The sequence below is a fragment of the Sitophilus oryzae genome, unplaced genomic scaffold, assembly GCF_002938485.1.
Source record: "Sitophilus oryzae breed Bouriz unplaced genomic scaffold, Soryzae_2.0 scaffold_465_pilon_pilon, whole genome shotgun sequence".
In the NCBI taxonomy this organism is placed as follows: domain Eukaryota; kingdom Metazoa; phylum Arthropoda; class Insecta; order Coleoptera; family Curculionidae; genus Sitophilus; species Sitophilus oryzae.
In genome coordinates this window covers 4,770,569-4,787,085 of record NW_022147046.1, presented here as the reverse complement: position 1 = coordinate 4,787,085, position 16,517 = coordinate 4,770,569, and the positions used below count along the sequence as shown (strand labels likewise).

The 16,517-nt window shown below is 32.9% G+C and overlaps 2 protein-coding genes across 2 annotated transcripts in view; both read left to right on the top strand.

The window, feature by feature from the left end:
• Nucleotides 1–11,668, top strand: part of LOC115885941 — a 35,174-nt gene extending 23,506 nt beyond the window's left edge. Inside the window, exon 2 of the mRNA XM_030904974.1 lies at nucleotides 11,192–11,668. Within this exon, the coding sequence (XP_030760834.1) occupies nucleotides 11,192–11,608 (417 nt within the window). The 3' untranslated portion in view covers nucleotides 11,609–11,668. The remainder of the gene's footprint in view (nucleotides 1–11,191) is intronic.
• The window catches only part of LOC115885936 (pyruvate dehydrogenase [acetyl-transferring]-phosphatase 1, mitochondrial), a 175,094-nt gene that overhangs the window by 102,159 nt on the left and 56,418 nt on the right, over nucleotides 1–16,517 (top strand). The window lies entirely within an intron of this gene.

Genomic DNA, 16,517 nt, shown 5'->3' with positions numbered 1-16,517 from the left:
AAAGTGTGAATTTTGCATACTTCCTCGTGGCAAGTGAAGGGGCTGCGGAAGCTAAGAGGCTTTATTCCGAAGAGTATTCGAATAGACAGATCACGAATGCTCGAACCTTTGTGAGTATATTGAAAGTAAAAGAATTTCGGACTTCCATTGTCTCTATTTATTTTGATTTACCCAACATTTCGGTCAGAAGGATCACTTACCGTTATCAAATGTAAACTCTCTGTGAGCTGTGAGTATGGTTCAGCATTTGAGGGATTTTGGAAGTTTGGATCCTCAGGTGGCATCAAAGTTCAAGTGTTGTTAAGAATTGTAGTGAAGTTAAGTGTAGTGTTAAGGGCAGTTTTAGGACTGGTAAAATGGAAAAAAAGAAAGCTTTGCAATTATATCGATCTTCTATCGGGATATGCTTTTTTAATGTTTGGTAAGTTTTTTTTCTTTTAATTTAATTTGGGAAATGTGGGAAGTATGGCTACTGGCGATAATCCACTTAGTGTTATGGAATTTTGCAAGTAGTTTTTAAGACTTTCTAGTTGCGACAACAGCGGGCGGCGAACAAGGGGATATCCGGGAAATTGTCGATTTCCCCCGGCGGCTCTCAAAATGTGGCAATTTATTTTTAAAACTTTCAAAGTTAAATAACTCGGTTATTTTCAATTTATTTTAAAAAATGGTAAAGAGAAAATATGTTTCTTTTGACCCGATCTACCACCCCTTAAAATATTTGCATTCATTTCTGGGACACCCTGTATAGCAAAGTTATATGACATGTTACATATTTTTTAGTCATATTTAGCAAATTTCGATGCTATATAACTTGCTAGATATTATCCAGTTGTAGTCGGTAAAGATCAAAAGATGTGCAACACTGCTATTGTAACATGAAACAACGCGTCCACACTTGCTAAATTTCTAGTTTAGCCACTCATATTTTCAGGGACGTGCGCGACAGAATCTTAGTGTGGTGAGCTGATATTGGTTTGTTTATTTACTGGTCAATAATACCGTATGATCGAAAAAAAAATGCTAAATCGTTATTAAAAAACTATTTTTGCTACTACCGTAATTTGACATCTTTCGTATTAAATATTTTTCTCTATAACTACGGATCTAGCAAACTACAGTCGAATAGTTTGGAGAGTGTGACGTCATCAAAATGAGCTTTTCCCAGCCGTACTCTTTTTTTGGCCAGAGTGTAAAACAGTGATTCCCAAAGTGGTCCAGGTGGACCCCCAGGGGTCCACGGGAGACTTGCTGGGGGTCTACGTAGGCGTGAACAAAAAATGGGGGTCCATAAGATGTTAATGGGGGTCCACGAAAATTTATCTGCTTTTGATAGTAAAGAGCAAAAATGTAAGCATAGTTTTTATAAAGGCCTACCTACATTGTTTTAAGTACCTATCTAAGCAGATAATATTTTAATAAGGCAAGTGACTGTTACTTGTCCAAACTTGCGTATTCGATATTACGTACAATTTCGTGTACAGACTTTGCAGCGCTATCCGCCCGACAATGCTTAATGCTTGTTCAGACATGAACTTGATCACCACTATAAATACTTGATGCCAAAGGCAAACGCATTCATTTGTTTCCGGAATTTCGAAAAAAGGCGGAATTTGGAAAAAGTTGTGAGAAAATTTATATCTGTGTTTGCTAGTGCCGGAGAAAAAGTAAGTAACCTACCTTTTTTTTGTTATAGTACTTAAGTATTTTGTTTACGTGTACTAGTCGGTTGATCACAACGGCCTGTATAGATAGGTAACTTAGTAACTTACAGATATTTTAATTGTCCTCTTTCGATTTGAAGACAAACACAGCACGTTTTATTCAATTGTTTTTTTCACGAGAGAAACACTGCCTCTCTAAAAGGCCGAATAAGCAATATTGCAGAGCAATTAATTTTGTAATTTTTCTGCAAATAACTACTAATTTTATAAAACAGTAATTTCATAATCATTTTAAATTGGTTTTGAAGTAACTATTTTATCAAAACTATTCCTTTTCGGAAAGAGCGAGCGGTGCGCGGGCGACGGGAAAAGGGCGGGGCTTGGACTTCGATGCCAGTTTGTCACGTTTTAACAATGAAGCCGCAGACAAAAAATACGCAAATACACGGAGCGCGTGAACTCATTGATTTAATAAAATGTTAAGTTATCGTTTTTATGGACAATTTTGGGATTTCGACTTTTATTTTTCCTACACAAATATGATCAGTATTCGATACTGAGTACACCAATTTTATTTATACTATTAAAAATTAGTGGTAAATTATGTACTTTAAAATTGATACCGTTTTTGTGAAACGTCTGTATTTGTCTCAGCGGTTTATTAGTTGGTCCCTTTACAAGCCGTAATTCTATTTCCGCGTGCTGACAAAGGCTGCGGTGTGATACCTATATTCAGAAAAAAACTTGGTTACTAAAACATTTTTTTTACAGGTAAGGTAACTGACACGAAACATGGCTACAGCAAAGAAAAAATGTCGACAATATAGTATCGATTATTTGAAATATGGTTTTGTTCCATCAGAGGCAGACAAACAATTGCCCATGTGCCTATTATGCAACAAAGTTTTGAGCAATGACTCTATGAAACCATCAAAGCTCGAAGATCATCTAAAAAGGTGTCATACTGATAAAATAGGTAAAGATTTAAAATATTTTCAAACATTGAAAGAAAAATATGGAAAGAGACCCACCATGCACAGTATGTTCGCTTCAACATCTCAAAGTAACGATGATGGCTTGCGGGCATCTTACAATATCTCATTACTTATAGCAAAATCTGGAAAACCGCACACTATCGGAGAACAATTAATTTTACCCGCTGTTGAAGAGGTTTTAAAAACTGTTTTGCACAAATCTCCATTTGACGTACTAAAAAGAATTCCATTAAGTAACAATACTGTACAAAGACGCATTGATGAAATGAGCTCTGATATCGAAAGCTTTTTGTGCAATCATCTGCAAAAAACTCATTTTTCTATACAACTGGACGAGTCAACGTTACCCAGTAATGAAGCATTACTATTGGCATATGTCCGATTTATTGTTGAGGAAGAAATTCACGAAGAATTGCTATTTGCCAGAACTTTGGAGACTGACACTAAAGGCGAATCAATATTTAATGTCCTGAGTAATTTTTTTACGGAAAAATCGATCCCATTTACAAACATTATTTCAGTGGCAACAGACGGAGCTCCTGCAATGGTCGGGCGATATCGTGGGTTTATAAGTCATCTCAAAAGAATTATACCAGGACTTACAGCTATTCATTGCGTAATCCACCGACAACATCTTGTGGCAAAACATTTAAGTGACAGGTTGAACCAATCTCTTCATTTTGTAATAAAAGCTGTCAACAAAATCAGAAGCAATGCATTGAATACGCGTTTATTTGCTCAATTGTGCGACGAAAATGATGAAGACTTCCAACGACTGCTCTTACATACTGAAGTACGCTGGTTGTCGAAAGGTGCATGCTTAACGAGATTTTACTCTGTTTTCGATTCCATATTAGAGTTCTTAGAAAGTAGAGATCCAGATTTAAAAGAAAACTTGATCAAATTCAAAGCAGACATTGCGTATTTGACAGATTTGTTTAAAAAATTTAATGATATTAACTTGCAGTTACAAGGGGACAGCCTGAATTTAATAAAAACAAAGGGGATAATTTCGGCTTTTCTTGGGAAATTGAAATTTATGAAGCAAAACATTAGTCGGCGCGAATTCTCTCAATTTCCAAACTTGTCGCAGGTAGAATGTATTGATGAGGATATCCATACCTACAGTCAACATTTAAGTGCTCTGCATGATGACTTCAAAACCAGGTTTGAAGATATACTGACGATGGATATACCACCATGGATCATAAATCCATTTGATGAAACGGAAGTGGCCAATGTTGTATTACAAGAGGAGCTGCTCGAGCTAAGCACTAATGAGGAGCTGAAGGTGAAATTTAGAAAAGGCTACCCAACATTTTGGCTGCAAGCAGAAATACCCGAAAAATATCCTGGACTGTGGGAAATCGCAAGGAAATTTTTAATAGCTTTTCCCTCGTCATACCTTGTCGAAAGGAGTTTTAGTGCCGTTACAAACCTCTTAACAAAAAAAAGGAACAAATTAAACATCACAGAGCGGGGGATTTGCGGTTATTGCTCACAAAAATAAAGCCAAACATTGATCGTTTGCTGACACTCCATCAGATACATCCTTCCCATTAATTAAAATTATGACCTGAACCTATATTACCTTAATATTTTTCTTGTAATTCTATTCTTTTAATAAATAAAGTGATATAAAATGTACCATTTTTCGTTTTTATTTTACATATCGGAATATAGGGACAGAACTCAGAAGTGACACAATTTTTATTTTTTGGCGACTTTAAGAATGTGGTAGAAATGTAGCAGCAGGGGGTCCACCGAAACCAGTAAAATTTTGAAAGTGGCCCACGAGAAAAATAAGTTTGGGAACTACTGGTGTAAAACAATGAAATAAAATATTTTTTTAAACAATAAAACCGTCCAGTTGGCTTGGACATGAGGATCGATGACATTCCCCATATAATTTTTCATATAAAATGACAGCGATCTTCATTTCATAGCCATCGCTGACGCCACCATTTTTTTTTCGATCGTATGGTTCTTACACATAGAGAAAGATAGTAAAAAGCTTAAACTAATAGTAAGGTAAAACTTTTTATTACTTTCTCTATGTTCTTATATTATTAATGAAGTAGAGCCAATAGCAGACTTGTCAACTAATTAAGTGGTATAGAGAGCATACAGTGTTATCGGATATCCTCATTTAAAGTGAAATAAAAAAGCACGATGCCTGGTTAAAAATTGCAAAAAGTGTGTATTTGGTTAGAAAAAGTTGAGAAAAAAAATGCGTTATCTAATATCTAATATACAGGGTGTCCCAGAAATAAGTGCAAATATTTTAACTGGTAGTATAGTTCAACCCCAGAAACACGCCTATGAGGTTTTTTTTGCGAAAAAAAAATGTTGAAAATTTAAAATTTTTCTTGACATTTTCCGGGAAATTTGAAAAAAACTTTTTAGTGCCACTTGTTTATTCACCTGAGATTTCTCTACGGTCTATCTAAACCTTGCAGTGTTGCAACCTCCTATGTTATCCACATTCTACATAGTTCGGCGGAACATGGTTCCACATTTATAAATTCATAGAGAAATTTCTACTCAAAAAATTAGGAATGTTAAATTTAATCATTATCAGTGCTCATTATTAATAATTATAGAAAAAAAACACATTAATTATTTTTAGTACCTACTTACCCTTTCAATGAAAACTTAACAAAAACCACCGAAAATTAACTAAAACATTACGTTTATGACGTTTACGAAAATCTTTGTTATGCTGCAAAATAACTTTATTTTGGAATAAATTTAATAAAATGATTCATATTATTCACAATCAGGTCACAAAAAAGAAATTCCTAAAATGTTTATCGTAATTTAGAATTCAATTCAAGAAATTTAGAAAACAGCCCAACGAATAATCGATTAATTTTTGTTTTGTTTGTTTTCTCTGTTTACTCTGTTTTATTTGAACCACTGTTTTACAAAACATTTTGAAAAGCGCACATTACTTTGAATACCTTTCTGAATGAATAAAATGTTGAGAATTATTGTCTCTTATCGCCACTTTACGAACTACTTTCAATCAAAGAAAATACATGTTTCACTCATCAATTTAAAATACGTATTTTGTTTTTTCGCTATTTTTTCGATGTATTTCGACAATTCCATAAACAGCCTAACTGTCAGCCAATACCGCCGCGTGTGAACTGGTCCTTTGAGACGCCGGTCGAGAAGTGTCTAGTCCTAGCAGTCAACTATTAAGCTTGACCAATCAGGTTGGTTAGCGTGGTTATTTGGAGTGTGTTAATTCATTCGTGTTTGTCAAAAACTCTAACGTGATTGGTCGGGCTTAACAGTTGCCTGCTAGGGCTAGACACAAGTGCCGGTCGCCGCGCCGTCGTGGCGGGCTTGCGTCAGACGACGATGTTAAGCAACGTTGCCGTAGTTACAACAATTTCAAATTCAAGACATTCGAAGCAATCAAATTCGTAATAAATTTTAAAAATTAAACAGAGAAACATGAAAAGAAACAAACAAAACAAAAGTGAATTGATGATTAGTCGGGCTGTTTTCGATATATTGAATTCTAAATTACGATAAACATTTTAGAAATTTCTTTTTTGTGACCTTATCAATAACCAATTCATTTGTGTTTTGTTTGTTTCCTTTCATGTTTTTCTGTTTTATTTTTAAAATTTAATAAGAATTTGATTGCTTCGAGTGTCTTGAATTTGAAATTGTTGAAACTACGGCAACCTCGCATGACGCAAGCTGGACACGGCGGCGCGACAAAGGAGCAGTTACCAGTGATGCGCGGTTCTCTTGGCCGACGCGACGGTTGTAAATCAACGGCTGTCGATGGAATTGTCGAAATACATAGAAAAAATAGCGAAAAAACAAAATACGTATTTAAAATTGTTGAGTGATACATGTATTTTCTTAGATTGAAAGTAGTTCGGAAAGTGGCGGTAAGAGACAATAATTCTCAACATTTATTCGTTCAGAAAGGTATTCAAAGTAATGTGTGCTTTTCAAGGTGTTTTGTAAATCAGTGGTTCAAATTGTGATGAGGCCTATATGAAAATAATGCGTTAAAAATGGGGATTGTTATTTTAGTAGTTATTATAATGGCCTGTACAAGCAAAGCAGCACAGTGAAGTCTATTTTAGTTAAGTGTATATCGAAAAAGAGAACTGTCACAGTTACATCGATCTGTCATAAGTATCTTTTTGGGTAATGTTGGGTAAGTTTTAACTTTTTTAACTTTTAAGCATTTAACTTTTAATTTATTTTATGTAATAATATCACAATCTTAAAAATGTAATGCATATCTGCAAACTCCTCAGGTGTTGTGATTTTATGACTTACTTTTAACATATACTTTCTTGTCCATATGGTAACACAGTGCGCTTTTAACATATATTTTCTTGTCCATATGGCAACACAGTGCGTCGAATTAACTGAAATCCGGGCTTGATCCGGGTAATTGGATGTAGTTGGCGATATCTGCCGGTGGTTCTCAAAATGTTGCGATTATTTTTTTAAATTTTCAAAGTTAAATAACTCGGTTATTTTCAGTTTATTTTAAAAATGGTAAAGAGAAAATATGTTTATTTTGACCAGATCTACCACCCCTTAAAATATCTGCACTCATTTCTGGGACACCCTGTATAATATTAGGTATAAACTAAGAACGCTGTGGTATTTTTGGTATTTTTTAAACCGAGTCTTAAACTTCAAATGACTACCTAATAGGTACTTATCTAATAAAAAACAAATAGGTAAAAAAACTCAAAACATTTGGAAATAAATAAATAATATTAAAAGTATTATAATAAACTATGAACGGTCGAAACCTAAACTCTAAATTATAAATGTCTCTTTGGTAATGTAAGTACTTAACTATTAAATAAAAAACAAAAAAACAAATACTAGGTCTATGAAACACCCTGTACATATAAGAGTCTAATGTTCTTTATCACTTTTATCGTCAGTGTCGGTGTCGGAATCATCATCACTGCTGTCATTATCAGTTTGAATAATTAGAGGTTCCACTTCTTCCATGTACTGGTCAACCTCCCAAAATGTATTTTCAATGCTGATTACGTTTTTATTTTTTATTTCTGGATTTTCTCTTCAAAATGCGGGATGAAATTTTGTATACCTAGGTGCAGCTGATTAAAAAAAATTATACGACTTGATTCGCTTATTTTTTATTTTAAGCAATGTATTATTTTTATGTCTCTATTCTTTATTCTTGATATTTTTTATTAACTTGCAATAAGTTGAGTTATTATTGTTTGATAAAAATCCCCTTTGTTGCAGTCTTAATGGACCTCACTTTACCAAAAACAGAAATAAAACTCTTATGGTCATGATCAGATAAATAAATTAAATTAAACTGGTTTCAAAACTTACCACTTGCCCTAATATTATTAACTATTCCAAAACGTCGTTACTTTGCCAACATTTTCTAAAAGTTAAATCATTATCCAGCCATGTCTCGTCAATGTAAATTATGTTACATCCTTTCTTTTCTGTATTTCCGAATTGACTTTATATATTTATACCGCCAATGAAGAATCGTGGGTCTTTCCATTTGGCATTTTTTGGCATATCCTTTTAGCATTTCCGAAAATGAAATCCATTGGCATTTAATAGCATCCTCAATGTTTCGCGACTATACGGAGAATTCATTATTTCTCGCAGCTTAAGGAGTAATTTTTAAATGCAGGAACGACTTTTAGCTCCAAATAAAACTTTTTTATTGTTTGTCTAATGACAGGAAAATCTTCGAAGTCTTTCATAAGAGACAAGCGGGTTTTCTTCTTAGGTGGTGATGACAGCATCTCAGCTGGACGTTCCCGTTGCCGCTCCTCATCTTCTCTATGAATTTTGCGGACTGTTTTTTGAGAAACCCCAGTATATAGAGACACGCGATCAATTTTTCTTTTTAGGGGTAATTTAAAAGCATTGTTTCTGGCCTCTTCATCGCAAACTCTATATACATTAGCGATAATTTCCCTAGATTGGCCAGCAAGGGAGCCAGTCTTTGTAAAAATATATTTCGTTTTTCTATTAAAAACAAACTATTTAAGGTTTAAGGATTGCGAAAACCTTACAAATATAAATGTAGGTATCAGGAAATGTGTCATTTATATATGGCATTTTTCATGCAAATACTTACTTTATTACACAAAACAACCAAAAACGAGTCCAGTTAATAAGTGTAACAAAACAAACGAATTATAAATTAACCAAACCAAACAACTATTACTAATTAAAAAAACACAGTTGGAACTTTTTCCGCCTACGCCTGTGACCAAAGTTCGGCATCTCAGGTAGGTACACAATTTAATTTTTTGTCTCCTAGGAATAATCTCTCATCCTCTCACTCTGGCTTACGGCGAAAAATCGCCCGAGGCAGCGCTTTTGCCGGTTCTATTTTGTAGTAGCTATATTTGAAATAGTTTTTTAAAGAATAAGTGGTAATAGTAATTTTATTCTGCATTTCCCCATGTAAATAAAATAGCAAATCCCAGAAGACAATACTACTGAGAAAATTCATAAGGTTAAGTAATGAAATAGAAATGTAAAATTTGTACTTCTAGTCTATACAAAATAAATTAGGATTATTACGAGAAAATTGTTACAACATCGTAAAATGCAAGGAAGTTTTTTGCTCGCATTCTTTCGACCTCCCTTCATTGGGTTGTCAGACTGTAAATGGGTAGTTATCTAGCGGTAGTTACTTCTTGAGCGTCCGTTTTCCGTGATTTTTTATCGCAATTCAAGGATAGTTTTAAAATATGGCGTTAATTTTGACAAGGCCATATAATAAAACCGAAACGGAATAAGTACGATTACGGAAAAAAACTTTAGTATATTTAACTTTGTGCCATCCTGTTTGGGACCACCAGATTATCGTTTCTCTTTGATTGTTAATGCGGTAGGCATAACGAATACTTTTTTGAATAAAGAGTACTTTTTCGAATACATTTTTGTGTTATCTCATAGTTTTTGTTTTAGTGTTTCTACGTTTGCACGGCAGATGGAGCAGAGAAAGCAGCTGAAGCTGTTTTCACGTCCGTTAAAAGGGATAGTGAAGTGAAAAGCTCTCTAGCTACTGTCAAAGAAAAATTGATTGGTTGCCTTACCAGACTAAAGGAGTTCTTCGGTTTACATGCTGTGGTGATATTCGATGTAATGGTAGCGACCACTACCCTTAAAGAAGAGCTTATAAAGGCCATTCAACATTTTCGTTCTTCTCTGCCGAAAGCAATATTCAAGTTCCTACACTTTCCCGTCTATGTAGCCATTGCATTGCGGCACTTGAGCTCGTTCTCGATCGCTTTTGGCTATGGTATCCTTAAATTTTTGCAATAGGTGTTTGAATTGCCGATCAGGATCATCAATAAAATTTATAAATTTTTATCTTAAACTTCACAACGTTACTTTTGTACCTTGTTGAAATGCACCATGAGTCATTAAGATGGAAATAAAATGTTTTACTAATTCAATAATTTTTTCTATCTGCCCTTCTATTTTTTTTTGTTTCTTTAATAGGATACTATTAAAATATAGATTTCGAGATATCGATTTTTGAATTCAGTTCAGAGTTCTAGTAGCGCGACCACTGTCGAACACAAAAATTCCACTTATTTTTACCAAAAATGCGTGTTACCAAAAGTGTTTCTAACTTGCACTTAAAAATTCTCAGGGAAAATTGCAACGACTCGTTAATAAATAAACAAAGTATCGCGGGTTGTAATTAAATCTTGAAGCTAAACGCATGATTTACACTTTTCCCTAGAACTTTAAGTACTGACTGGATCAACCGGTCGGCTGCGACAAATCTGCTATATCCCCTTCCACGTCTCTTAGCACTTAGCGTCTTAGCTTCCACGTCTCTGTCGGTTTATTTCATACGTTTGGCAACGTGTTTACTGTTCTCTCTTTGTTTAGTACATTATAAACGCATTGTACTCTTCTTACATACGGAAATCTCGACCCAAGACTAAACTTTGCCCCAGCACTTAGTTTAGTCACTTACTAGCGAAAAGATATTCCATTATTTCCCTCGATTTGTGACCGAGATCTACCGCACGCTACACAACCAACTATTTTACAGTCTTTTTCGATAAATCGCAATAGAGTCACTGTTAATTTAAGTTCTGCTACAATTTCTTTCCAGATTTACTACCTTTAAACAAATATCAGTATCAGTAGTAGAATAAATAATAAATAACATAAAATAAGCTCAGTAAAGAGTGACAAATCCTCAAAATTTCAAATCAAATTCAAATGTGTCAAACAAAATCGTCAAACTGTCAAGGATCCCAACCCTAGAGTCCTTCTTCCGTCGACATGAATACATGGATAGTATTATACTCCTTTCTTAATATTTTTATTCAAAGCATGCATCCTTGTAAAAATACACATAAAATGTATTTTTACCATGTAAATATTCAATTGCTGATTTGTAGAAATCTCTTTCTAATTATTTTTATGTAAAAAACTCTAAATTGTCTGTGAAAAAGTAATATAAATTTACCACAATTTTTCTCAGTGTAGTTTCCGTTTTAGTGTTTCTACGTATGCACCTCAGAAGAGGGGACAGAGCAATCGCCTCGAGTTGATTCCAACAAAGACGCGACGGAACGTAGTGAAGTAAAATGGCTCGTCACCAAGATCAGGAACAAGTGGATTCGTACCCTAACCGAACTGAAGAATTCCATAGCTAAAAGTGCCCTGGCCGTAGCCAATGTTCTGAATGCCGGCAATGACCTTAAAGAGCAACTAATAGCTGCATTTGAGTTTTACAAAGTCGTTTTGCCACACAAGTTGTCCAAGGACATTCTCTTCCGACTAGCGATCGGAGGGCTTCAAGTTTGGATACGGGTGTCAAGGGCTCTATGCTTTGTTGCCTTTAAAATCCTGGATATGGTGTTTAGACTTCCGATCAATCTCATAAAAGTATTAACGCGTTGGTATTTGGCGTAATGAAATGACAGTGTACGACTTTTGTACCATGAAGGAAATAAATTTATGTTAATTATTTGACGCCAAGTTATTTATTGCTTTTTACCTGTCCTTTTTAAGTTTTTTGTATTTTTTTTAAAATTTAAACTAGCCGTTCTGTTACTTGTATTTATCCAGTTATTGTTACTAGTTACTATTACTACTAGTATGTACAGGGTGTCTCATTTTAGTTGAAATCATACGGTATCTCCGTTATTAGTAAAAATATGAGGATGCGGTTTGCAGAAATCTTTCCACTTTTTTTGTCAAACGGCAGATGCTGCAAAAGAAAAATTTATAGCCCTCTTCGTTTCTGAGCTACAGGGTCTTTTTGAAAATTTTGCAATTTGGGACACCCCTACATCTCTGTTATTGTTAAAGGTATCGAGAAGGTGAAAACTGCTTATTGTAGAACTTTTGACGTAGAATACAGTGGCGTAATCTGTTTTTCTACGAAAAAAATATTTTTGAAAATATGAACTAAAGTTATGTTTTTTCAAATGGAACGCCCTGTATATTTATAAATCATATGATGTGTCTTGCTATGAGGTCTATGAGGTTCTCAAAAATATGTATATCTCTATATTTATTTTCAGTATTTACTGCAATATTTAAAATATATCATTTTCTTATTAGTAGGCCGTGATAAATAACAAAAAAAAATCAAAATGGTATTTACTAAAATAGTCAGACGCATATTACAATTTTATTTGGGATTGATATATTTTACTTTTGAACTATTACCACTGAATCTGTCAATATATTTTTCTTTTTAGGGTTCCGTACCCAAAGGGTAAAAACGGGAACCCTATTACTAAGACTTCGCTGTCCGTCCGTTCGTCCGTCCGTCTGTTACAAAGGTCTATCTTATGAACCGTTATAGCTAGACAGTTGAAATTTTCACAGATAATGTATCTATGTTGCGCTGTAAGAACAAATACTAAAAACAGAATTAAATAAATGTTTATAAATAAAAAAGTACTTTCACTAAACATTATCTTTTAAGTAAGAATTTTACATAGAATCTTTCAAGTCCTCGGTGGCCGCGTAGTTAAAGCGTTAGGACTTTACGCTGCTATGACGTTGGAGCCGTAGTAAGGCAGGTTCGAATCCTAGTTTTTTTTAATCGTTTTTTTTATTTTTACATATTTATTTTCACTTTTTACATATTTTTTATAATTATAATTATAATTATAATTTATTTCCAGAAACAAAAATTACAAAATAATAATAATACATTGTAACTCCTACAGAGATAAATAAATTATCTGTGTGTAGGGCTGGATGTACCTATATAATAATCACCAAACTACTAATACATAATAACAATAATTAATACCTAGTGCGCCAAACATGACTACAAATGATAATAGCGCGTTGCTGTATTCACTTGTTATATGAGTCGTGAACCATAAAAACCACAAAAAAAAAGTTTCTATAACATAATTATTTTTTAAATCAAACATTAATTCTAACCCAATTTTTTATTTTAGGTTTAATATTAATATTATGTTTTGACGCTGTTAGTGATTTTAACTCATTTGGTAACCTATTATATAATTTTATTGCTAAAATATAATTATTTTTATTGCTTACTCCGAGGCTTACTCTTTTAATCATTTTGGGTAACGGTATACTTTTGTTTCTTGTTATACTTTCTGATTGTAAATATATTGTTTTAAGACTATTGTAGTGATAAATTAAAGATTCTAAAGAAAAAAGTTGTTCTAAATTAAGTGGTAAGTTTGTTGTAAATAAAGTGTTTTTACTGATCATTTTTATTATTTTTTTCTGTAGATTATTCAAAACATTCAAGTTATTCATATAAGCACCTCCCCATGCTATAATTCCATAGCTTACAACACTATGGAAAAAAGCATAGTAAATTAACATTAGTGTTTTAGTGGTCATAATTTGTTTTAGTTTATAAAAAATTATTGTTAAGTATTTTGTTTTGCTTATAACATGATTTATGTGCTCATCCCAACTAAGTCTATAATCAAAAATTACCCCCAAATATTTATAACTATTTACACGTTTTAGGCACTTATTATTAATTTTTATTTCTACCCGGTCTGGCACACTATCACAGTAATTTCCAAAGGTGATAAAAACAGTCTTATCTATATTCAATGATAACTTATTCAATGCTAACAATCTTGAAATTTTCTCCAAATAAAGATTCATTTTTTTTATTGTTTCCTCCCAAGTTTTTGCTGCAGAAATAACTGCTGTGTCATCTGCATATGACATTATTGTATTTTTTGATAAAGATTCCAAGATGTCATTCACATAAATTATAAACAAAAGGGGTCCAAGTATTGTACCTTGTGGAACTCCTACTTTTGCCTCTCGATAAGAACTTATAGTATGATTGACTTTAACTCTCTGTTTTCTGTTGTTTAGATAACTATTTAACAATCTATGTGCACTTCCCCTTATCCCATACTGATATAATTTATCTAATAGCAACTTGTGATTGACCGTGTCAAAAGCTTTAGCCAAATCTAGGAAAGCTACAATTATTGGGATTCCTTTATCCAGATTATTATAAACTATATTTGTTATATTTGAAAATGCATCTCTAGTTCCCATATTCTTAAGAAAACCATATTGATTATCTGAGATTATTTTGTTATTTATTATAAAGTTATATAACCTATTATGGATTATTTTTTCAAGAATTTTTGCAATGTTTGAAATTAAAGAGATGGGTCTATAATTATGTGTTTTATTTTTCTCATTTGCCTTATATATGGGAACTATTTCTGCACTTTTCAAGGAATCCGGCCAAAAAGAAAATTCAATGCATTTATTAAAAACATGCATTAATGGTTCTGCAATATTTTCAGACAACACTTTTAGTGTAGTAGCATGGATATTATCTACCTCACTTGATTTATTTTTTAAATTATTTATTATTGTTTTAATTTCGTCTGTGCTAGTTGGTTTTAGAAAAATCTATTCTTCTATATGTTCTATTTTGTTATTTTCTTTTTTTCTTTTTCCTATTTTATTATTTATTATTTTCCAGAGATTTTTTGGATTATTACAATTTGCTTCGACCAGTTTTTTTTCATTTTTAACTTTAGCATCTTTTATAACTTTATCAAGTATTTTTGTGTAAGTTTTATAATCATTTTTTAGTTGTTCATTTTTTTTTATCTAGTTTCCACAAGTTGTAAAGATGTTCTTTTTTATTGCATGAAATTATTATTCCTTTTGTAATCCAATTTTTTGCCCATTTTTATTTGTTATTTTACTTTCCTTTGATTTACATATACAATTTTGTATATTTTCAATTATTAAGTTAATGCTTACATTAGGATCTTCCAACAAAAAATTTTTTTTATAATTTATTCTATTTGGGTTATAATTACTTTCTTTATTTATTAGAGTTGTATCTATATTAATAAATAGTGGATAATGATCAGTAAAAGTTTGAGTAATTTTAATTGCTTTATATGCTATTGTGTTTGTTTTAAAGAAAAAATTATCAATGCAGGTTCCTTCCTGATTACATTCTGCCGGTCTTGTTACTCCCTGGAAACAAGGCATATAGCCATCCTCCAGAAAGTTACTCAGATATTCTTGACTAACAGTGCTGTGCTCCAACAGATCAATATTGAAATCTCCTATAACTAAATGATTTTTAATATTTTTTTTATTATCCAAATACTTTTTTAAACTTGTTAAGAATTCATTTTTTGGTATGTTATGTGATCTATAAAGTGCCGAGATTTCAATATTGTTACCATAATTAATTATTAGTCTTAATATTTATATTCATAAGATTCAGCCTATCAATACATTCAATTTTTGGAGCACTTTCTATGTTACCCCTTACGTATATAACAACACCATCAGATTTGTTTATCTTACTCTGATTATAATATATTTTATATTCTTTTATGCTAAATTGTTCATATTTTACAAGATTCCATGTTTCAACACAAACAATAATGATAGGTTTAATTTTTAAACTTGCAATAGTCAATTCTAGTTTATTAAAATTGGCATTCAAACTTCTCACATTAACATAAAAAATTAAGTTTTTACCTATATTACCATTATTAAATGTGATCAAATCATCATACTCAGTTTCTTTTTCTACAATACCATCGCCTAAATTATTTTGATCCATTTGGTTCCACAATTTTGAGGTTATCTATCTTTCCCAAGAATCGGGGAAATAGAGGCTTGATAGTATAGTCAGTGGTATCCATTACCTTTTTAATTTTACTTTTTCACACACATTTCACTGTCCATTGTTACATGCTCACAGTTGTATTTTGTGCCAAATGTTTTATTGCTATAGCTACAATTTGCACAACACGATTTTTAATTATTGATTAATACAATTTTTAGTAATGTGTTTCTTCATTTTTTTAAATTACTTATACGCGCATTCAAAATTTCAGCTAAATCGGAAAAGAAGTTTATAATAATATAGTGTCCAAAGGTATTCACTATCCAAACGATCGAACGAACGTTTGTTCGTTTGTGCCGTGGTATTATGGACTGGACCGAATTTTATAACCGAAGGAACAAAACCTACGGGTGCGTATTCACTATCCGAACGAACGAACGAATGTTCATTCGTTCGTTCGGTAGTAGTATGGGCGGAACCGGATTTTAGAACCAAACAAAAACACCTTAACCCATTCGTTTGCGAACGCCTTTGATGTACCGACTCGAAACGGATGGCCGAGCGAACGAACAAACGAACGACCGCATGCGTTCGGTCCATCGTCCAAATATACCGAATTCCATTCGTTCGCTCGCTCGTTCGTTCGTTCGGATAATGAATACGCACCTTAACGCATTCGTCTGCAAACTCCTTTGATGTACCGATACCGACTCGAAACGGATTCGAGCAAACGAACGAACG